This window comes from Typopeltis vanoorti, chromosome 4 (assembly GCF_054136105.1).
Source record: "Typopeltis vanoorti isolate ZY-2024b chromosome 4, IOZ_Tvanoo_1.0, whole genome shotgun sequence".
In the NCBI taxonomy this organism is placed as follows: domain Eukaryota; kingdom Metazoa; phylum Arthropoda; class Arachnida; order Uropygi; family Thelyphonidae; genus Typopeltis; species Typopeltis vanoorti.
In genome coordinates, this window is record NC_143552.1 from 74,723,090 (window position 1) to 74,749,209 (window position 26,120).

The following is a 26,120-nucleotide window of genomic DNA, read 5'->3' on the forward strand; positions in this document are numbered from 1 at the left end:
TCCTAGAAAAAATAACATACACCAGACTACAGAACTATTTACAGAAGTACAAAATCATCTCACAAAACCAATACGGCTTTCAGAAAACAAAAGCATCATTACTTTATTAGAAGACATCGCCGACACAATAAACAAAGCTCTCGACAAAAACAAGTACGCCGCCCTTATACTGCTGGACCTAACCAAAGCATTTGACACACTTGAACATGACATACTACTCTCCAAACTATACTCAATAGGTATAAGAGGAACACTGCATACTTGGTTCAAGAACTACGTCTCAAACAGAACACAAGTAACAAAAATAGGTACATGTCAGAATTGGAGTATACAAGTAAAACACGGTGTACCTCAAGGTGCCATATTATCACCCACTCTATTCAACATATACATCAACGATGTTCATAACATATCCATAAGAAGTCAAATATTTCAATACGCAGATGACACTGCACTACTAGCAATCCACACAGACATTAACACAGCTCTCTGCAAAGCACAACAAGACCTAAACGAAATCACAACATACTTCCACCAAAACGCAATTCTAATCAACGGCACCAAAACACAGATGTTGATAATACACAACCTAAGAATCCTCCGCCCCGCATCACTATCGATACATTGTCACACATACCGCTGCATTAACAACAAAAATACCTGCCAATGTTCCGAAATCAAACCTGTAACACACGCAAAATACCTCGGTCTCTATATAGATTCCCACCTTAAATGGACAAAACATATAGAATACCTACACACTAAACTCCGGATCATCGCAGCAAAACTCTTCCAAGTTAAAGACATTATTCCACCCAACATGAAAAAAAATTTCTATATCACGGTATCTGCGAATTCCTACTCAGATATGGAATAACAGTCTATAAAAATACATCAAACAGCCACCTAACAAAATTAGAAACACTACACAGGAAAATCGTGTCAACAGTGATCTGGACACCTTACACGCAACAACCAATATCCGACAAGCACATGGCGATACACAGAATTCTGAGCATTAAAAACCTGAAACACCACATGATATTAGCAAGGAATTACTTGACATTAACAAGGAATTACTTCAATATCATCTGGCGAAACAACAGAGACACATATCGTATAACACGACCTACAACAACTCTTTACATCCCCACACCCTTCAACAACTCATACGGTTCTTTTGTGAGATCACATCAGATACCCACGCAACTCAACAACCTACCAAGAAAATTAAAACACATAGATATCTACAACATTAAAAAACGAACTCTGGAAAATATACCAACAAAGTTAAGAAACCATTAGCACTAATATACACATCACAAATCTCTAGCATCCAATGCCTACATCCCATACATAAACAGTAGCAACAACATAAATAGTGAAGGCTAAATCCCACTCTCTTCATAAAAGCTAACCGAAGCTTCGAAGTAGGTGGGATTAACTTGCCTCACTCATCTACAAGTCATCCTTATAAGCAAATGCAGAAATTTGTATGTATAATCATTCTTTCTCAAACTTAAAAAAAAAAAATAAACAAATAAAATAAAAAATTATACAAAAAATTCTGTATAATCTTCATTGTTAGTATTAGAAGAACATGTGTTGTAAATACATAATATATATGCAAAAAAAGTATTATTAAAAATTTTAATTGAAATCCAATGTAGGAATTGCAGCACTTAGTGCTGAACTCTGTAAAATTATAAGATACAATGTCACACAAGATGTTTATTGTATGTATAAATATTTTAGCAATCAATAAAATATATTAAAAAAATAAAATAAAATAAATTATCTGAGGAATTACACTGATAATTCCTCATTTTGATATAATGATTCTAACAGAAGTATCCATAACTAATGACGAAGCGACTGCTTTCCAAATACCAGGCTTCCAACAACATAGATCATGTCGCCAAACAAACAGAGGGGGTGGAATATTAATATTTATCAAACAAAAATTAATAGCAAAAGAAACGACCTATCACTTTGAGCATGGCATGCTGAAACCCTTTGCCTCGAAATCACTAATACCACCAATAGACAGCATCCCATAATACTAAATGCTATTTACAGGCCACAAAACCTAAACAGGATAAAATTCTTGCACGAACTCAATTGCTGGCTTTCAAGCCAAGAAATATGCTCAACCGAATACCTAATGGTAATTGGCAACATAAACATAAATATTGCAAACGAAAACCAGAACACCACTGTACAATACCTAGACACGCTATCAATGTATAATCTAATACCAACAATAACATCATGTACTAGAGAAGAAATATTCGGAAATACTATCAGTGCTTCCTGTCTAGATCATATAAACGTCCGAGCACCACCAAAGTTACACTGCATCAGTCATAAAGTGCAAAGTAGCAGACCATTATTTCACTGCTCTAAACCTGCACACAAAGACATGCATGCAATGTTCTACAGAAGAAAAGCGACAGAAAACAATAATAGAAAGAAATAGTCAACTAAATACGATAAACAGACTGGGAACACGTGGCATCAGATTCAGCAGATATCTTATACAACAACATTAAACTCACACTGGAGGAAATTTATAAGAAAGCTACAAAGAAAGTCTGAATTCATTCAAAAACAACACAAAATCCTTGGATAACATAAAGCTTAATCCTAGAAATACACAGAAAGGACACTTTATGGAAAGAATTAAAGCGATACTACAGAGACAAAATAACCTCTGCACAAAACAACATGAAACAAACCTGCCATCGGATCAATGAGATGCTAGATTCTGTTCCCAACACCACCGCCTCCGAAAGCATAAAACACAGTTTCATGAAAGATGCAAAACCTACCCGACAACTAGCAAATGACCTTAACCAATACTTTGCAGACTCCGTCCAAGAACTGCACAGAAATATTCACCCAATCACAAAACGTAACCCTACACTTGGACCATAATCAAAACACACATTGTAGTTCCCAACCATAAAATCATGTTTTGTGATTGTGGGAATATATAATATTATATTCCTACAATCACAAAACATGATCCTTCGCTTGGACCACAATCAAAACAGACATTATGGTTCCCAACCATAAAAGAAGCAGAACTTCTCTCTGTAATACATCAAATCAAACCAAACAAAGGCCCAGGAATTGATGGTATAAGACCTAAAGATATAAATCAACATGCAACTAGTTTAAGTCCTATCCTACTAAAATTAATAAATAAAATATTTAAAACAGGATATATACCAAGTATGCTAAAGACCACCATAATCACACCCATATACAAACATGGAAAAAGAAATTTAATCAGCAATTACAGACCTATAGCAACATTACCAATTATCAATCAAACTATGGCGCGGATCATACTGAAGAAACTCACAGCATCAGAGAGACCTTTCCTATTATCCCCAAAACACAATATGGTTTTCAGATAAATAAGTGAACAACACATCTGTTGGAAAACTTTACAGACGTAATTAATACCGTCTTAGAAAAAAACAAAATTCCCAAGGTAGTCTTTATTGATCTAACTAAAGCAATCGAAACACTCACACATCAAACCTTGTTAGAAAAACTGAGGCATGTTGGAATAGACGGGCCTCTTCACAGGTGGTTTACAAACTACCTTCAAAATAGAAAGCATATCACACGTATCGGGTCATACCGAAGCAGAGAGCTACCAGTAAGATGTGGAGTAGAGTACCACAGGGAGCTGTACTCTCTCCAACTCTATTCAACATTTACACGCACGATATTAATCAGCTACCACTCCAAGGTAAGATATTCCAATACGCAGACGATACAGCAATAATACCCATCCATAATAAAGCAAGCATAGCCCAATCAAATATGCAACATGACATAAATCTGATCATAGACTGGCTCACGAAAAACTCCATACACCTAAACTCAGAAAAGACAAAATTTATGATATTCAGAAATCCACTGACTCTACTAGTTGATATCAAATATATAACCATCCAACATTCACTTTCCAACATAAAAAACACACAGAACAGCAAAATCACTCAGGTTGAAACAATACGATACCTTGGAATTTACTTCGATACAGATATGAACTGGAATAGCCACATAAACCATCTACATAATAAGTGGCAAACTCTACAGGTTAAAAGACATAGTTCCCATTCGCCTAAAAACACTAATATACAAAGCACTGTGCCAAAATATACTAAGATACGCTATAACAACGTATGCTTTCTGTGCACCCTACAAATTAAATACATTAATGTCGCTACAGTACAAAATGACAAAACTGATCTTTTGGAAACAAAGAGAAAATAACGACCTTATATACATTGCAATGTCAGAACACAAAATACTGACAGGAAAACATTTATGTCACTATGCAGCTTTGCTAAAACATTATTTCGATGCCAACTATAGGACAGTCAGAAATACATACCGTATAACAAAACCTCAGACAACTAATTATATCACATATGAATACAACAATCACTACGGAAAGGCCACGCGAAAATTCTACATCCTAGACATGATAAAGAAATTACCTTTTAAACATAGAAACCTTACAAACTACAATAACCTGAAAAGAGCTCTAAGGACATACTATGAACAAGAAACACGCACCCAAAATACCATACAAATTTAATGAAACACAATATATTCGTTCAGGCTTCCAGTTCAGCGACACATCAATACATTTCAAGTTACTGTGTGTGGGGGGCGGGGTGCGTGGGTTGGTGGGTGCGTGCGTGCGAATTTCTCAATCATAGATTTTGTAGTTTCCCAACACAGAAAAAAAAACCAATAAATAATAACCAACTGGTGTCATCCTCAGATAAGCTTGCATATAAGCTTCGAGGATGAAAGCATAGAAACTAGTTCTCATCCAAGATGTATCATGTTCAAATGCATGTAATGCAATGTACGTATCACATGTAAACCAATGTATGTAATGTATGTATTATATGTAAACAAATGTATGTAATGTAAGTATCATATATAAACAAATATAAGTAATGTATCATATGTAATCAAATGTATGTAATGTATGTAATAACTGCAACAAAAGTATGCAATATAGAGTGATTATATCCATTGATATTGTATATATAGAATGTAAAATTGCAAAGAAACATCTGTGATAATCATCATTATGAATATTATAATAATATACGTTGTAAATAGTTATTGTTATTATTATTATTTAAAAAAAAACTTTACGAGAAAGGATTTGTTATGCATAATTGTGTTCATATTATGTATGTAATTTATCTGAGAAATAATAAAATGTTAAAAAAAAATTATTATCCGACACCTCCAGATAGCCAAGAACACATCGAGAAGGGCTATACGATCGCAAGTATCAGTAAGAAACGTCATTGTTATTTACGTGAGGTATTTGACCATCACTAATCGGTTCTCCTCAGTAATGTAATGCAAGCCAGCATCAAAGAAGAAGAACAGTGTGCAGTGAGTCTATTTTTGTTTGCTAAAGTCGTATAAAAAAGGTGAGACTTATAGAAAAGCGTGGTGTCAGTGTTTTCGTCAGTAGATTAGGAAAATTCCAGTAAAGTGACATGTTCATATCCTGTCGAAAAAGTGTCGCCGACAAAAGATGATGATCATAATATTTATCCACGTTAACAAAACTGCTCAGCAATTACTCTCAATAGCAGAAGGATGATACCAAACACAATACACGTCACTTCAATACTGTTTATACAAGTGGAAAAAAATCCATTTGGATATCTGTAATTCTTATCTCCAATCGATATTGTGCGAGATTACTCCCTAGGCACAGTCTTGAAAGATGAAACTTTGATCTGCTGTTAGAGATTAGGCAGAACTAACTGTGAAAAACCCTTTTATTCAGTCCATATCGTACTCTGTTGGTTTGTGAACACTTTCGTTAGCTCAAAAAGTATTTGAATGGGCGCCATTTCGCCAGTAATCATACTAAGAAGCTGAGTTTTCTTCCAAGAATACAGAACATCGCCAATAATTGTACAAAAATCTATTTTAAATGAATAGACTACTATTCTTTCCATGCTAATTTAATAAATAGTTAATGAATATTATTGTACACATTTAATGATGTCATATCAGCATAATTTTAAACTTGTTCTATAAGATCCACATTTTTGTTGGCCAGAAATAGCGGCCTCTGGTAAGTTGCATAACACCTTAAGACTCATCCTAAATGTTAGGAGGAGTCTTAAGACAAATCTAATCTGACTGCATCTTCACATGCACTCAGATAATAATAATAATCGTATGATGGTACACGGTCGTGAGTCCCCTTTACGGGGAGGTACGGCACCATCTCAGTCCCCCCAATTTTATCCGGTTTGCGGGATGAAAAACACCAGATAAAGTGGCGGAAAAACCCTACTGTCCACGCCCAAGACCGGCTAACTTGGCTATGGCTGAGGAAGATCCTTAAGCTCCTCGCGTCGTCGACGGAAATCGAACCTAGGACACTCCTTCCCCAGGCATATGGTTGCGAAGCGCACAATGACTAGGCTAACCGCGAGGACATGCGCCCAGATTAAATTATGTTACGCTTAATCTGAAAAACTGCCCATAATTAGTGTCGAACGTCTTAACTTCTTTAGACTAGAAATCTTCAGGATTAAGAATACGTCATATCTGTTCATTATTCAACACTTTAAAACTGGAAAATGTTGTTAAATACAGTGTAGGGCTATGATATATGAAAAAAAAAGTACTGTTGGAGAAACACTAGATTTGTATGCATGCCTTTCGGTTTCTTATATCTTGTAAGACATTCTGGAAGTGTCGTATTCAAAAATCCCTGGATTAAAAACATGAATTATCAATAAGAAATGGAAATGCGACAAACTGTTGTAAGAGGAGGAATACAACGTGCAAATGTTGGGATGTTTAATGTTTTATGTTTAATGCTTCAGCAGCAAATAAACTACACGGTGAACGATCATCAAGACAGAGAGAAGGGGAGAGAGACAGAGAGAGAGAGAGAGAGAGAGATTAAACGTATCATTATTTTACAACTTCCCAAAGGAAAGAAAAGTGTATACGTTGTTCAAGGATGAACACCGACGGATTAGCAACACTCCTGGCGGTATGTAACATATTTGAGGAAAATGGCGTTGGAGAATTTCAATCGACAACAGACATTTCGATCAAACTCTTTTGGAACACACACGCACGCACGCACGCGCACGCACACACACACACACACACACACACACACACACACACACACACACACACACACACACACACACACACACACACACACACACACACACACACACACACACACACACAATGTCAATTTATGGACATGGACATTATTTTAATAATTTAGTCTAGAGTATCCAGAAAAGTTTTTGTATCAAAAATAGAAAAAACGCAAATTCTGTTTTTATCTCTATATATTTTTTTATTTACTTTTCTTCTTTTTGTATTTTAATGTTCCTTTTACAATGTATTTTGTTCGTGTTCTACCTTATCTTCAGAACTGTCAACACAGTTAACGGTTAATCTTTTCTAATCATAATAGTGCTTTTCTCCACCCAAGTTTGGTGCCATAAGTATTTTATTCTGATTGAGCTCTATTACGAAACTTTGCAATATGAAGATGCTTATGGCTACGTTCACATTATGACCCTCATTTGTTCTCATACAAATGCGAATCGCACAATGTGCACTTTATGTGCATTCCTTATAGTCAGTCGCTGTTCCAGAAATTCAAAAATAGTCTCATTTTATTAATTGCAAAAATGAAAAAATACATAATCTTCCAGTACCAATTCCTTAAAATAATAGCATTTAATTTGAATCAAATTTTTTTCAAAATTAGTTTCAAAAATCTTAGATCACCTTCAAAAACGTTTGCGTCAAGAGGTGGTCTCGCCTTCTCCCTTTTAGGGAATAAAAGACGTTAGAAGATTTATTTTATTTATTTATTTTTACGATCATCTTCCAAAGTAGGAGATACCAAATTCAAAGTACCATTCTAAAACATATTTTAGAACAACCTAAAATTTCTAAGTGTTCTAAATTATTCGTCGCTACCAATTTTTATGTGTAAATGCACTGACTCGTTTTATATATAAAAAGTGAATTACATTTACTTTATATGAGGGTTTGAAAAAAAGGGCAATTTAGTTTGGCTGTAGTTCAATTTTGTACGTGTTAAGATTTCATATTAACCATCTAGGAAAAAATGAAACACATTAACTAAAACATCGTTAATTATCCACAAATGAAACTTCACATATCAATTCTTTCCGTAATTAGCTAATGGAATCCAGTTTACAAGATGAAGTATAGAAAGGTTGTTCGTATTTTTCAGACACCTCAGCTGCAAGCGTGCAAATAAATTATATGACAACAACAGGGATTCGATTGTACCTACTTCCCACGAAACTTCTTACTCAAAATCAGGAAAACATGTATAAACATTATCAGAATTCTGTGGTAGATCAGATATTTTTATTGCATTGTTTGCAAAAAATTGTCTGATAAAATTCTATTTAAATAAAAAAAAAGAACCATTTGAAATCAGCGATACTTAGATGAAGTATTTCTGATTATCAACCAACAATCGCAACATTGCTTAAGAACATCAAGAATAAATATTTGTAACAATGTATCGTGGGTGAAGACAATGCATCTGTTTAAAAAAAGATTTGTAGTTTTGAATTGATTGGACGCGTTGAAAACATACGATGCTCCTCTCTTGAATCTGCACTGTGTAATTTAACATGTAAAATTGTAATCCACACATTGGATAAATGTATACTTCGATTGTTAATTTTCTTTGTATTAACAAATTTTACTTGGAATTTGAGCGTGTTCTTAAAAAATAGGCCATTGATAGCCAGTTCTCCTAACACTTCTGTTGCAAGGTCTGTAAATTTACAACTGTAATATATACTCCTTGGTTTAAAAAAAAAAAATGAAAAGTGCGAGTTTTCTCGTCATCCAGAGGAAATAATAGATTAGGAATAACGTGTTATATTTGGTAAAGAATTAAAACATTTGTAAGATAATATCACGCGGTATTTACCTACCCTAAAAAATTCTTGAGTGGAAGAGTACATCAACGTTCCGTATTCCACCTCGGTCTGTTTTGCTAAATCGTCTGCGGAGTTGATGGGTGTGACCATCCTTTCGACTGTCAGGAAAGCTGCTAAATTAGCTGTATAAGATGATATAATGATGAGAGTGAAGAACCACCATACACTTCCTACAATGCGCCCGGATACTGATCTGAAATACAAGACAGAAGAATCATCGATTCGGTTTGGAGATATATGAATTAAGACATGCAAAAAACGTCATCTAACGATTAATAATAGCAATAAAATAATTATTTTTATTCTAACTGTAAATGACATATTTCATTTGCTGTACATTTCTACTGTGTATGTTCAGCTAAATAAGTATTACATTATAAACCCACATACGTCTTGACAATTTCCAGTGAATTGTCATGAGGGTTTGTGTCACCTAGTTCAGTAAATATATCACAAGGGATATGTCACAAATTCCAGTAAATCGTCGGCATTCAATTCCAGTACGATCAGTCGAAGAAGACGATACACCAATAGACAAGACTCACAATGCTGGCCAAACTGGTTTGTTCACCTTTTGGAAAACAACGGTGATGTTAGTTACAGTCTATGAACAAAAATGCCATTAAGCTTGGTGATATAAATGCCATATTATGTAATCATTCTTTCTAACAAAGGCAAGGGAGAACAGATCTTTTCTTCAGCAAACAAGCAAGTTCTCAAAGACGAGATTCATGCTACTACAGGTCTTAAGTAATAGTTCTTCCTCTTATAATTTTATTTTCCCTTCTTGTTTCCTTATTGTAGAGCTCTTGGTCGTTACGTTCTGTTAATATAACCTGATCGAAGAGGAGTTAAGAAAGAAGCTCGAAGGGATTAAAAGTCCACGACGCATTTCTCTCCATAAATTACTTAAGAAAGCTTTTGGTGACTCGACATCACTTAAAAGGGGCAGACACGGAAAAACTTTCTTGAGCTTGTGACAGTTATCTAATTACTAGGCAAATATTTCGTCTCTGAGAAGGATCTCATGGGTAAGACACGTGAACTTGATGCCCTCTACAGGAAGTTGAGAGAGTAAAGAATCAAGACGCTAATCTGAGGCAAAACTTTGTTAAACCTTCTTTTTTTTAATTTTAAAGATTAGTCCTTTAACCTCAGAAGGAAGACTTCGGAACGACAGCGTAAAGAAACACTAATGCCACTGGAATTAAAATAACAGAGAACAGTGCTTAAATAAGCTACAATGACGTAAGTGTACATGCAATTCGCCTACCTTCATGAATATTTCAAGGCTGTTTGATTAGGCTCTTTTTGCTAGCCCTTCCATTAGTAGTCAGGTCTTCTGATAGGGACAGTCCACGTTGTAATCCAGTATGCTAACATTTTTTCAAAGATGTACAATATAAATAGCATTCAGTGGAAGTGCACTGAGATGGGACCGAGACTGAAAACAATCTGAACCTATTTAACAGACTCCATGATTGTAGAAGGCAGACATGAATCACATAAAGGTATTCCTATCCATTTTAGGTATATATCAGAATGCTAAAACTGTCTCTTTTTCAGAAATTAATTACGTTTTATTCAGTGTGTCAAATTAGCTGAAACTAAACAGTCTGCTTTTAAGTACTGTGTATAATTTATAAGAACTTTTCTAAGATTTTCATCGCCTGTTCCCGAGATTGTGGATCTCTGGCACGAATAAGTCGTTTTTGGTTTGAGTTACTCAGGTTTTCATCACGTAAATTCAAGAAAATTGACTGTAGAACTCACACTATTTCATGCAATAATATATAATGTTAGGAACCCAAAATGAAGGGGGAGTTGTCTGCCATACTCTCTTTGGCGTATGCCAATTAAAACCACTGACAGTTATAGACAAGAAGTTCTGTGATAGGCTAAGAGTGAAGCTAACTGCTCTAGTTTTCAAAAGTTAGTTAAGGCTAAATAGCCTTGCCTATTTCCTTTGGGGAATAAAAGGCGTTTGTGAATCTATTTATTTATTTTGAATCAGTCTCGAGAATAAAATTAGGCTGAGTGACTAAATGTGGATTCAATACAAGATGTAATTTATTTATTTTAGAGGGTGTTTAAGGGAGGGAAAACATTATTTTGAGACAAATGCGGCGAATATACACAACTAACAGCTCCAAGGGATAGTGGGGGGGGGGTGAGTAGAGGTGGAGTTGGATCGTACACAACGAACATCGAGAAAGCTAAAGTTAAGTAGAGGAGGTTCTTCCTTAAGTGAGTCCCTTGAGTGGTCGGACTTTCCATCCAAGGAAAACACAAATTACGATAAAAAAAAAAGTAATTGGCCCCGTCCCAGACTGGTTCATTCGCTTCGGGAGAAAAGGTTATAGCTCTTTAATTGCTTTATCAATTCTGATATTTCCAGCCTAAGTTACGCTAATCAAATTTATTTAGTGCGATTTTTATACTGAAGAATTTTCTACAGAAAAACCCAACTGTTTAAGAATGCCGGAAGTCATTAGACGGATGTTTCTTATTATTAGTAGATGTAACTATAAATACGAAGTTTAAACATAGCTGTGTTTTCACTACTATCATTTCTGTCTGTCTATTTCCTATACGTTAGTCCTTTTTAATTTCGATCTGAGATGAAAATTGCCCCATCGTTCCGTAAACGGAGCAGAGAATGTAAACAGAAATAACTCGGCAATTCGTTGTACGCATATATTAATGAAATCACGTGAACTGGCGACTGCCGAAATGCTAACAAGAAACACGAGTAATTATAAGAGAAAACAAAGCTGAAATCTCCAATGGCGAACAGCATTCCTCCACATGTACTGCTAGATACCAGAAGTAATGCGTGTTAAAGGTGAACTATTTCCGATATTTCATTCGCTATACAGAGAATTTAAAGAAAAACACTGAGCAATATTTCACACATTCCACAAATGCTGAAGATACGGTTAAGAAACTCTAATGAACAAATTATCGCACATTAGAATTAAAATTCTACATGCTGAGCATACCAGATTAATGCTAGGATTATGGTGACATCCGTCTCCAATCATTGACTGGTAATGTAAAAATAATAAAAAAGCTACACACACACACACACACACACACGTGTGTGTGTGTGTGTGTGTGTGTGTGTGTGTGTGTGTGTGTGTGTGTGTGTGTGTCTTACATTTTGTCACTTAAATTTTGCTGGCCTAGTTGGCCATTCTTCAGTCAATTGTCTGTAGGTTCGAATCCTGCTACGTGCATGAATGTTTGTGATTGTTTTCCTAATTCTGTGTAAAAGGAAATCTGCGATCGTACCACTTTCTTTGGCAGAAATTCCAAAACCATAGGAGGTACTGGAGTGACCTTACGGCATCAAATGTGAAGAACTAACTACATAAATTTTATAGTTGTCTACTTGTCTATATCATTTGAAAAATACGTGAACTCTATTTAGAAAAGCTAAGCACATATGAGCAATATATATGGGTTTCCGAACACATTGTGTTTAAAAATTATCTTCAAAGAAGAAAACAAATCATACGTTTTGGATCAACCTGCAGTAGAGAGTTACAAAAACGTTGTGTTTTATAACGTATTCATAAAATGTTAACAAAATGTTAACTAAGTATTTTGCCATTGACAAAAATGTATGCTTAGTACTCATCATATTTATTTTAATATAGAAGCAATTTAGTTTTTCATTTTACTTTTCAAATTACTAGATCGCAATCATACATTATCTTTGAGATTTGACATTCAACTATCTAATGAACTCTCGCTATGAATGGTGAACAATCAATTTCTGCGTTTAGTAGTAATTTAATCTCTTTGCTTAAATAGGATTTCGTTGATCAATGGCTTGTCCAACTAAACCAGAAATAGAGAGATGAGCTTTACAAGAGTGGAATCAAAATGTTATTTCACCGATGGATGCTTGTAAACAGAACAGCTGCTGTTCAAGTGAACACTCTCTCATTAGATGCATCTCCATTAAGAAATGGAATAGAATGAAAGCGGTATTAGAAATGAATCATCCAGTGAATATAAAAAGTGATTTAACCACTTCGTTAGTTGTGTTTAAAGCAAATTGTCGGAAGTGTTTTTTTTTTTATTTTATTTTAGGAAATCAGTTTTTTTTTAAACGTTGGTGCATATGACTACATCGTCATTTCTACCTGTAAATGTTCAGTTGTATAATAACTGATTATTAAATGCAGAGCGAGAGGTAGCCATTTGTAATAAATTGATCCAGAATATTACTGGGTGAGTTTCTAATTCCAGTTCATTACAAATCACAAATGAGTGACTGATCTGGGAAATGCGTCAATTTATTATGAGTTCGATAGCACATTTACTTCTATAGAACATAGAACTTCTAGAGCACATTTACTTCTATGCGTTGAAATGAATTGTTTTGAAGTGTGTTTTGAAATTAGTAGGGTGGGCGACGGGAAATGCTAAATCTTAAACGGACAAAAGAAATGCATCATCGTAATCAATGTTGCAATCGCTCAACAGGATAGTTAAAAAGGGTTCCTACAGAATTTTGAAGACAGCTAAGATCACACCTACACACCCACATACAGCTTATATATATTATTAAACAGAAAATGTCAATATTTATATAGTGTGTAATTCAGCATATAAATAGCGGATCGTGAGCGCTATTTCGTGGCGTAATCTATGTGTGTGTACGTGTGTGTACGCGTGCCAAGAAATGAGTTTCGGAATACTTAAGAAACATGGAAGAAGGTCTAATTAATTATTTATCGTCCATGGTCGCCACTGATCTCTTTGCTGGTGCACGAAGATGTTATCTGCTGTGGACATATTCCGATACATTGTCATCCAGTTGGTAAGCCATGCGTAATATCACAGACAGAAATTGGCACGGATATTATTATACTGAGATGGCTCAATTATTGCAGCGTACCGGTGAATATTTATAAAAGTATTTCTTTAAGAGCAATAAGGCACGAGGAAAGTCTTCGATTTTTCTACTTTTAGTTGAGTTATTTGGTAATACGGGTTGCATATTTGTTTGCAGTCGGTAAGATGGTAAGACATAAAGCGATTTTGAAGTGTCTACTGTACTTTTGCAATTTGTTCGTAGATTTAAATTTAAATATGTCAACAAATTATGCTATTAGATAATTGCATTGGTGAAAACAGCCGTAATTAGGCAAATTAATTCCCTTACTAATTCTCGATAATACTATTCCTGAATTCAAAGAAAGAATAATTATCTTGAGGAGAGCATTTATTTCTTACAGATATGGCATAACGCAGAGCAAAGAAGAAATTATTAAAAATTATAATGAAATTTATAATTGCTTTAATATGCATCAGAATTTCTTATCTGCTTTATATATTTTGTTTGTTTTTGTTAAATTAAAATACACACCAATATTTATTTCAAATCCATAACTATGAGATGAAGAAATTCGGCTTCCGTCAAAATCACAACACCACCCATCAAATCCATAGACTGGTAGAATACATCACCACAGGATTCAATTGGAATCAACAGCGATTATGCTTCAACAGCCACATCAAGAGCATATGCACCAAAGCTTCAAAAGTTATCGCCCAGCTATACCCCTTGATCAACAGATACAGCAAACTAAGCTCAACAAATAAAATACTACTATGCAAGACAGTGATCCGTCCCACAGTCATATACGCCTCCCCAGCCTGGAGCCATACCTCCAAGACAAACATCCTCAAGCTACAAAGACTACAGAACAAATGCCTGCGAATGATTCTGGACGCCCCGTGGTTCATCAGGAACGCCCAGATCCACCGGGACATAAATATCCCCTACATCTCTCCACTACTATGCTCCTTAGCAGAAAAATTCTTTATGAAGACATCTATCCATCCAAACCAACTGATACAACAAGTCGGAAACTATGACGGTAATGACTACTGGAAACATAAAAGACCGAAAGCCATCCTAACACCCAACGACGAATAACCACTTCTGCCCACTCAGGGCGAGCTAAAATAGTTCACAAATCTCTCCCATCACTGCTCCCGAAACAGACAACAGGGAATATGAAAAGCGTCAAGCTTCACCCTCTGCGCCATATATGTCCTGCGTCCTGCGTCTTTGATTTACATGTCTGCAATTCAGAGATTGATCGGCTTCAACCTTTTACGGGATTTTTTCATAGCCAAATTTGAGAACGGAGTTTTGTTTAATAATCAGATAGTGAATTCGGCAGTTTTTAAATTTTAAATTGTTATAAATCCTCCCTGAGAAATTGCGCATTGTGTGCTTAATTTAGACTACATTATCCGACTGGAGTTTAGATACGATATCGGTATAAGATTTTTCATAAAACAGTCTACATCAATACACGATTTTTTGAATTTTTTTTACTTATTAACAATTCCATCTTTTCATATTATATCCTTCTTATTTCATTCTTTGAAAAAGTTGAAAATAAAACAAGGATACTACTTCTTGCACAGTGGAAACCTGACTTTTAAATATTTACTTCCATTTAGACGATTTCAGTTGTTAGGATGTCCATTTTGAAAGCGCCTTTTTTCACCATTCCTTAATATCAACATGCATAAATCATTAAACAAGATTGAATATTTCACCATTTTTGAGGATTAAGTAACAACTGAGACACGCAAAGTAGCAATAAATTTCGGAGAAATAATCAAATAAGAACTTTATCTACTTCTAAGGGTAATAAAAATAAATATTCTAGTAACCCAGAGGCATTTAACCCAGTTGTGTGAGATTGTATTCATCCTAAATTCTTCCTTACATGAAATTTATTTCGCGGCAAACTCAAAGCTAAACAGAGATAAAATAGTCTTATAAAGAATTTAAAGCAGTTATTTCAGTCCTAAAGGAAACATAGATATTGCACAGAATATGTTTATCAATCATTAAATTTCGTGGTTACCACAAGAAATTTTGCATTCCAATTGGAGATATAATAAGCACTTATTTTTATTTGTTTTAAAAAAAGTCCTTCATTAAAAATATAGCATGTCTGTCACTCGATATTTAGCTAATTTTCTGCTATTCTTATGAACTGATTCAGTTATTCATTGGCTGACTGAAACCCACTACATGGTTTTGCTTTTAATTATATCCCGTTCTAAAGCATCAACCTTCAGTGAAAAATGTCCTGCTTGTCATACTGTCATACGCAATTAAAACGATGCATTTACGTGGGATATTATGTTTTTAATATCCCTTAAATTCTCTCCACTGTTTAGTTTATTTATCTTTAACTTTTTCAGAAGTAGAAATTCACTTACGATTCCATTATTTCTAATTACGTAACTGTTTTTCTAATGAACACATTCTGCTTACTTAGTCTGACGTCCTCTTTTATTTTTTTTCATTCTTTCTTCCATCTATTCGTTCTTGATGCGTTTAATTTATGGAAAGAATAATTCTAAAAACAATTCTTGATTAATTATCCATTGACAGATGCTATTTCGATACTAACAAAAATGGCGATTATAAAAGATATCAAATAGAATAAAAAATATTATCTTTTCTTTTCTATAGAGTTGTACAGAGCAGCGATTGCAGACCACGTGTACTATTGCGAATGTAAATCAAAGAGCTAGCTGTAAACACACAAAACCTACAAATAAAAATAAAAAAAAACTCCACACTGTTTTTATTGAACTATTTTTCGAGGGTTTTCTTGGGCGTTGACAGAAAAAAAATACACAAATCCTTTCACAGTTAAAGAAAGTACGCTTTCCATCTTCAATGCATTGGTCTGTCTTTGGAAAACTGATGTAGTGAGCAAGAAAGAACGATCAGCGAAAGCCCCTATATCTCTACATGTTGGCTGAGTCTGCAGTTTTGGGGGATTTTTTGGCTTTATCATCTTCATCTAAATGACCGCTGCTTTCTGGAAGAAGTGCGGTTGGGTTCATTGTGTTGCTATGGCACTCCGAGTCACTATATCCTGTAAATTATACGGTTCCAAATATACTCCATCGAGACGATGGAGATTTACGGAACCTATTCCATGCAGCGCTTCTATAGAATTGAAACAACATGACAATTTTAGGAATAATTATTATTAATGAATAAATATTAATTAATACTTTCTGAATCCCAAAAGAAATTCCATTTTTTTTTTCATTCTTATGTGGAATCAGAAAATTCGGATGGTTACCATAGCAACCTGCCCATTCGTGATCAGTCATAACTTTGAAACAGCTTGTCGTCTGTGTACCTTAATTAAAAGTGCTTTTTATAGCAATGTTTATTGGTTTGAATCTCTCTTCATGAAGGCGAGGACATTTATAACAGCGTTTAAACTGAAGATGTATAATATTGGCCGGTTTCACACGCAGATAACGCTATTTCCGTTTCACAATCGAATGCCAAATAGTTACTAGTTGAAAAAGTAGTTGAATTAGCCACAGATACAAAATGGATCAATTATGCAACGAAAGAACGCATGGGACTTTATTTTTTTTTTTTTCAGCCTTAAGACTGAAGAAAATAAAAAAAGTGTCTAGTAACCTACCTTGGACAGATGTCACACCCTTGTTGCATAAAAGCACCTAAGGAGAACCACAGGCTATTGTAAAGGGAAAAATCATTTGATATTGCTGGTCCACCGAATGTATCCTGATATCTCCATTCGTGGGGAGAAAACCTGCTGACGAGAAAGAGAACCACGGATACTCCGACATAAGCGAAGATGATGCACATCCATATTTCCTTAGATAGAGGATTCATGAAAGAAAACACTCCTGGTTTCTTCTTCATGGGCTTCTTAATCATAATACTGATGCCCAAAGACATGAACGGTTTTGTAAAGTCGATTACCCTTTCTCGAGCAGAGGTGATGGTTAGAGGGGCAATGGCCATGTCAGCTTCCTGTAGAGAAGAGAAACAGAACAAAAAAAGAAATACAAACATGTATGATATACAATCTTTAATTAAAGCAATCAGTGAAATAAATAATGAAGTATACTAGGTAGCAATGTGGATTCTATTAGCGATACAATGGAAACAAATGACTTGATAAGTTTGGAATGAGATCGCTCAAGTGAGCCTGAAAGTTTTTGAAGTGTTCTTGCGTATACAAGAATTCTTATTGTTATTATCGCGGTTAGACTTTCAGGTTGCTAACATAGAAGTGTAACTTTTAAAATGCAAATATTATTATTATTATTATTATTATTATTATTATTATTATTATATATTTTAATTAAATAACGCTATTATATAGTTTTAATGTGGTTCTAACTCCTATTTCTAATTTAAAAGTGTCATAAAGTAACTCTACTTGTCACGCTGAAGACAGTGACATATAATTCATCGAAATCGGCCAAGTGGAATCCAAAATCTGAGTGTGCTAAAAATTGAAGCGCACACCGCGGTTGCTAACGAGTATAGAACAAAGGACGTCGCCATCTTTGCAGCTATCCAAAGGAAGAAAGGTGAGTCATGAAGTGCAACAAGTGCCTGAAGGAATTGCCGTCCGACGGATGTCATATAACCTGCAGGAAATGCCATAGAAATCTTCACTTTACATGTTCCGGACTTTCAGAAACAACATGGCAACGCAAATCCAATGCCAAACGAGAAGAATGGAAGCCTAAACTGTAGAGAGAACAAAGAAACGCCGCCACCCACGGCGCAACTGATTACGCCGGAGGCAGAATCGGACGATGAATTGAACAGAGACAACAAAATACTGGTGAGTCTTATAATTTGAGTTCCGTAAATTTATTACTAGAAAAAGGTTTAGAAAATATAAAAGCCAGCTTAGTAGATCTTGTCCAAGAACTATTTGATAAACAGAATAAAGAAATAACAAAAAAAACAGCGAATATGAAGAGTTTGTTAAATTTAATAATTCAAACGTCGAAGAAGACTTACAAACGGTAAAAGACATTAAAACCAGCATTAAAGCATTAACTGACAGGCAGCAAATTGATAAAAGACACATCGGAACTCCGTCAAGAATTTAATTCCCTGAAACTACAATACGAAGTTTTAAACCAACAAAAACATAAGGAAGACCTTGTCATAAACGGTCTTCCAGAAACTGAATCCACAGAAAATCTCAGAGAAGTAGTTTTAAAGTTAGGCCATGCAATTGACATCCCCCTAGAGCATAATGATATTCAGACCATAAATCGGTTTCCCAGGAAGAACAAAAAACTGCTCGCCACAACCCGCACCAGTCATAGTTTGTCTGACAAGCAAGGCTACAAGAGACAATCTCATAAAAGCCAGCAGACTGAAAAAACCAGTAGTCAAGGATTTAAATGCATCGTAAGACATACACCAATCTTTCTATCTGAGTATTTAACACCTTTCAATCAGAATCTTTTGAACCAAGCAAGAAAAGAAAAAACAGAAAAAAGTATCAATTGTTATGGATCAAAGACGGCAAAATATTCTTGAGAAAGTCACAGACTTCAAAGTCTATACAAATAAAAAGCTCGGAAGATATAGACAGGTTGCCAGAGCGAAACAAAAGACTCCAACTTAGTTCAATAAGAAGATCTCAACACAACAAAAATGAATGTGAACCATCAGACAGATGTAATTACACCAGAATACATCAGTAGTTGTACTTTCGAATCGCTTGATGCATGGAAACAACACACAGTACAAGCGAGAGGTCTCTCAATCTTGCATATTAACATCAGAAGCATCGGAAAACATTGGTTATTGTTACAGGCTTATCTGAGGAATGACACTGATATTATTGATATATTAATTCTTACAGAAGTATCCATAACTAATGACGAAGCAACTGCTTTCCAAATTCCAGCCTTCGAACAACATAGATCATGCCGCCAAACAAAAAGAGGGGGTGGAATATTAATATTTATCAAACAAAAATTAATAGCAAAAGAAACGGCCTATCAGATGGAGCATGCTAAATCCCTTTGCCTCGAAATCACTAATACCACCAATAGACAGCATCCAATAATACTAAATGCTATTTACAGGCCACCAAACCTAAACAGGATACAATTCCTGCACGAACTCAATTGCGGGCTTTCAAGCCACGAAATATGCTCAACCGAATACCTAATGATAATTGGCGATATAAACATAAATATTGCAAACGAAAACCAGACCAACACTGTACAATACCTAGACAAGCTATCCATGTATAATCTAATACCAACAATAAAATCATGTACTAGAGAAGAGATATTCGGAAATACTATCACTGCCTCCTGTCTAGGTCATATAAACGTCCGAGCACCACCAAACAGTTACACTCCATCAGTCATAAAGTGCAAAGTAGCAGACCATTACTTCACTGCTCTAAACCTGCACACCACGACAATATCCATGCAATGTCCCATAGAAGAAAAGCGACAGAAAACAATAATAGACGAAGAAATAGTCAACCGCGAAATAAGAAAAACAGACTGGGAACACCTGGCATCAGATTCAGAAGATATCTTATACAACAACATTAAACTCGCACTGGAGGAAATATATAAGAAAGCTACAAAGAAAGTCAGAATTCGTTCAAAAACAACACAAAATCCTTGGTTAACACAAAACTTAATCCTAGAAATACACAGAAAGGACGCTTTATGGAAAGAATTAAAGCGATTTCCAAATAAAACAGCTTTAAAAACTGAATATAAGATAACAAGGAATCTCCTTGCAACACAAATCAGAAATGCAAAAAAGAAGCTACTACAGAGACAAACTAACCGCTGCACAAAACAACATGAAACAAACCTGGCATCTGATCAATGAGTTGCTAGATTTTTTTTTCCAACACCACCGCCTCCGAAACCATAAAACACAGCGTCATGAAAGACGCAAAACCTATCCAACAATTAGCAAATGACTTTAACCAATACTTTGCAGACTCCATCAAAGGACTGCACAGAAATCTTTCCTCAATCACAAAACGAGACCCTCCACTTGTACCACAATCAAAACAGACATTATGGTTCCCAACCATAAAAGAAGCAGAACTTCTCTCAGCAATACATCAAATCAAACCAAACAAAGGCCCAGGAATTGATGGTATAAGACCTAAAGATATAAAGCAACATGCAACTGGTTTAATTCCTATCATACTAAAATTAATAAGTAAAATATTTAAAACAGGACAGATACCAAGTATGCTAAAGACCGCCATAATCACACCCATATACAAACATGGAAAAATAAATTTAATCAGCAATTACAGACCCATAGCAACATTACCAATTATCAATCAAATTATGAAGCGGATCATACTGAAGAAACTGACAGCATACACTGAGATCTTTCATATTATCCCCAAAACACAATATGGTTTTCAGAAAAATAAGGGAACAACATCTCTCTTGGAAGGCTTTACAGACGTAATTAATACGGCCTTACACAAAAACAAAATTGCCATGGTAGTCTTTATTGATCTAACTAAAGAATTCGATACACTCACACATCAAACCTTGTTAGAAAAGCTGAAGCATGTTGGAATAGATGGGCCTCATTACAGGTGGTTTACAAACTACCTTCAAAATAGAAAGCATATCACACGTATCGGGTCAAAACGAAGCTACCAGTAACCTGTGGAGTACCACAGGGAGCCGTACTCTCCCCAACTCTATTCAATATTTACACGCACGATATTAATCAGCTACCACTCCAAGGTACGATATTCCAATACGCAGACGATACAGCAATAATATCCATCCATAATAACGCAAGCATAGCTCGAACAAATATGCAACACGACATAAATCTGATCATAGATTGGCTCACGAAAAACTCCATACACGTAAACTCAGAAAAGACAAAATTAATGATATTCAGAAATTCACTGACTCGACCAGTTGATAACAAATATATAACCATCCAACATCCACTTTCCAATTATTCACATCGTGAACTCTGTCCAAAAACTACAGGAAACAATTTCTCCTCACCCAGAGAAACATTCTCCACTAGGTTCAATGGACTGCATTGTCCATTACAAGCTCTCCACATACGTTGAAACATTCTAAGTCATCCCCAAAACACAAAATGGCTTTCAAAAAAATAAAAATGAAATACAGGAATTCTTCCAGTAACACTCCCGGAAGATTTCAAAGACCTAGCAAACGCTGTATTGGATAAAAACAGAACAGTATTAGTCGTTTTCATTGATTTAACAAAAAATATTTGACACATTAACACACAAAACCTTGTTGAAGAAACTAACACATACCGGAATCGGAGGTCGTCTACTTCAGTGGTTGAAAGCATACATGAAAAACAGAAAGCACATCACACGTATAAGATCAGCATACAGCAAAGAGCTTCCGGTAACCTGAAGTATCAAAAGGAGCTGTTCTATCTGTTTAATATACACACACGACATAAACCATCTTACCCTAAAAAGCAAAGTCTTCCAATACGCAGACGACACGGCCATAGTATTCATTCACAACAATGCAAATATCGCTTACACAAATATGCCATACGACATCATTCAAATCGCTAATTGGATAACCGAAAACAGTATATATATAAACCCTGGGAAAACAAAGCTATTGATATTCAAAAAACCCCAAACCCTACCCATACAAACCAAATATCTCACTATGCGACATCCATCCTCCTATACACAAAGCGCCGATCCTAAAATCACAACCATCACACAGGTGAAAACAGCACGTTATCTCGGACTTCACGTCGATGCTGATCGAAGTTGGAATAGCCATATAAACTACCTACACAACAAACTCAGGATAATAGCAAGCAAACTATATCGATTGAAAGATATTGCCCCGACACACAAATCTATAAAGCATTATGTGAAAACATTTTAAGATATGCAATCACATCATACGCATTCTGCGCAGACTACAGACTTAACAGGTTACAACTGTTGCAAGATAAAATGTTAAAACTGATATTCTGGGAACAACCCACACTTATGCAGGCAGCACGGACAAAACACAAAATATTTAAGGTGAAACACTTATGCCACTACACAGTCATGTTAAAACATTACTTCAGTCCACCCCTACAGATTAACCAGAAGAACATATCAGATAACAAGACCACAGTCAACAAACTACATAACATATGCGAGTAAGTGTAAGTACAATAATCACTACGTCAAAGTCACCCGAAATTTCTACGTATCTGACATTATTATTATTATTATTATTATTATTATTATTATTATTATTATTATTAATTTATTTCACATAATTTATTCACATAATTGATACTCAGTCAAAACAAGATATCTTTCAAACAACAATTTGACTGGTGATACAGAGCAATTCAGATTCTTCCCAAGAATTCTGGGTAGAATCTGGGCCACTATCTAAGCCACTTGATCATGACGGTATTCATAGTCAGTTTAAGCAATCTTACTGCAGGCACTGATTAGATATTCTACATGCTCATCTTTCTGATCGCATAATCTGCATTTGTTGTTATTATTGATGTTCGACATTTTTACTTCGATTGCATTAATTTGTAATCTGTTCTTGAGTTGCTAGAATAAATCCTTCTGTATCGTTTTTAATATGTCCATATTGTGGCCATTTCCAAGTCTTGTTCACGTCAATATTTTCCTCATTATCTTGAAGAAATTGACCATGTAAGGGTTTATTTTTCCAGCGCGCATATCGGTTATTTTACTGTTCCTTTTTGTAATCGAATTTGTTTCTTGTCGCTTTTAGAAAGCCCTCTTGTATAATTGCTTGAAACATTTGCTCAGAGTTATTGTCGGTGTAACTTCACAGTCTAATAACACTTGCAGCACACCCTCGTCCACCTATTCTCCTTGGTAGGTACTACCGGTTAACATCACTTCGTGGATGTAATGCATGATGCATAGTCATTAACTTTCTATTTTTGAGGTCAAGTTTGTCCAGGTCTTCTTTTGTCCAATCTATTATGCCAGCTGTGTATCGGATCAGTGGTATAGCCCAAGAATTCATTGCTCTAATTGTGTTTAATCCATTTAGTTTTGTTTTCATAATATTTCTACTCTTTTGGTGCATTGTGCTGCTGTCTGTTGTTTAACGTTCGAGTGGAGAATATCACTGGCTTCTAATATTCCTAGGTATTTATAGTGTTCATCATCTGAAATTGCTTTTATATATTTCTCTTGATCAAAATAAAAGTTTTTATCGTCATTAATTTTTTAATCGTTTAATTGATAAAACTGCTCATTTATCCAAACCAAATTTCATTTTAAAGTCCTGACTAAAAATACGAACCGTGTACAGTAGAGTGTATTTGCTTGGCCGATTTTACATGAACCTTTATTATTATTATTATTATTATTATTATTATTATTATTATTATTATTATTATTATTATTATTATTATTATTATTATTTCACTTTGATCAGACCTTTCAGATCATTCATTTGACCTCCCAAACACCTGCCTACTTCCAACACAGCAACCAAATCAATAAATATATATATATATATATATATATACAGGGTGTTCGGGATAAATTTGACATATTTATAATTAATTATATTTTTCCGTAAGTTACATGTATTAACACACACTTCTCTTCATTTAAAAGTTTGGACCCTTCTTCATTCATATACAAGATGTCAGAAAGGATGGATAGCTGGAACCCACCTGAATCATGGAAGAGAATAACTTGTATCATGATGATTCGTGCCCGCCATCAAAATAAGGATATTACGACTGCTGCCCAATGCTCCCTGAATACAGTAAAAACAATCAGGCATGAACTAGAGACTTGCAATGGTGACTACGAGGATGTAGCAAGAAGAAAGATCCCTAGCAGACGATCTGATTGCGTTCGTACAGCAGAATTCCTCGCAAATCTGCAGGAACAGGTGTTGAAGAACCCTGGCATTGGAATTCGGGCTTTGTTCGTGGAGTTGCTAACTGTAGTCAAGCCCTGGATAACAAGGGTAGCCAATGGTAGGCCGTATGTATGGCAGCAGGATTCGGCCCCTTGCCACACCTCTGGGAAAAGTCAAAAATGGTTGTCTGAAAATTTCTACGACTTCACCAGTCCAAATGTTTGGCCTCCAAACTCCCCAGACCTTAACCCCATGGATTATTTTGTATGGGGCGCAGTTGAAAAAGACACCAATCGCACTTCCAGTAATACAAAAGCCCAGTTAATGGATAAAATTAAAACAGTTTTTGCGGCCCTTCCCAGGGAGACTGTAGCATCAGCTTGTTCGAGGTTCCGAAGCAGAATTGAAGCTGTGATCGATGCTAATGGTGGTTATTTTGAGTAAATCTTGTTGATAGTATTGTAATTAACTCTGCCTGTAATGTTTTTTTGTCAATTCATTAAATTTAATAGATACAAAGAAGATTTTCTTTTTCCTTACGAAACTGTCAAATTTATCCCGAACACCCTGTATATAACCAGTGTCATCCTCAGATAAGCTAATTACAAAGCTTCGAGGATGCAGTTGAGACATTACATCCCAGTAGCAGTATTTATCTAACCATTATTTACTTAACATTCTGTAATGAATACTTGTAATAAACAGAAAATGTGATAGTAACACTTCAGTTACATATTTAAATTTAAAATTATATATTTAATTTATATATTTAAATTTAAAAAAAAATATTATTATGTAAACTGCAACATAAGTGATAATCAAAAGACATATTTCGGTGATTACACCACATTTTTTTATTATTCAGTTATATAAAACACTGAAATAATAGTTCCCGACAAGTTTCGTAAATAGGATTTACATCTTCAGGGGTAAATAGTATAACTTAAAGTTTAAACAAGAGAATTAATAAATACAAATCATAACCGTCTAGCTATTCATAAAACTCAAATAACAGAATGCAGATATATAACGTTATTGACGTTGAACAATACTGGACGATGTCACGTGTGCTTGTTCTCGTTCATACAGTCCGAGCTCAGATTGAGGTAGATTTTTTATTAGAGCTGACCACACTTGATGGAGAATTAAACCTTGATTTTTATTGCATTGGGTTGGTTTTTTTTAGCATATTAGTAGCTTCTTTAAATTTTCGTATATAACTGTTGTTTTCTATGTATGACATCGTCATTTTTTGCCAGAGTTTTTTTGTTCTCTTTTGTATTGTACGTCTGTTTGGTGTTCAGTCATGCATAT

At 35.0% G+C, this 26,120-nt stretch overlaps 1 protein-coding gene across 1 annotated transcript in view; it reads right to left on the bottom strand.

Moving 5' to 3' along the window:
• LOC150107420 (glutamate receptor 1-like) overlaps window positions 1–26,120 on the bottom strand; it is a 322,254-nt gene that overhangs the window by 10,554 nt on the left and 285,580 nt on the right. Inside the window, exons 10-11 of the mRNA XM_090391848.1 lie at window positions 17,552–17,907; window positions 9,042–9,240 (exon numbers count right to left, since the gene is read on the bottom strand). Of these exons, the coding sequence (XP_090247974.1) occupies window positions 9,042–9,240; window positions 17,552–17,907 (555 nt within the window). The remainder of the gene's footprint in view (window positions 1–9,041; window positions 9,241–17,551; window positions 17,908–26,120) is intronic.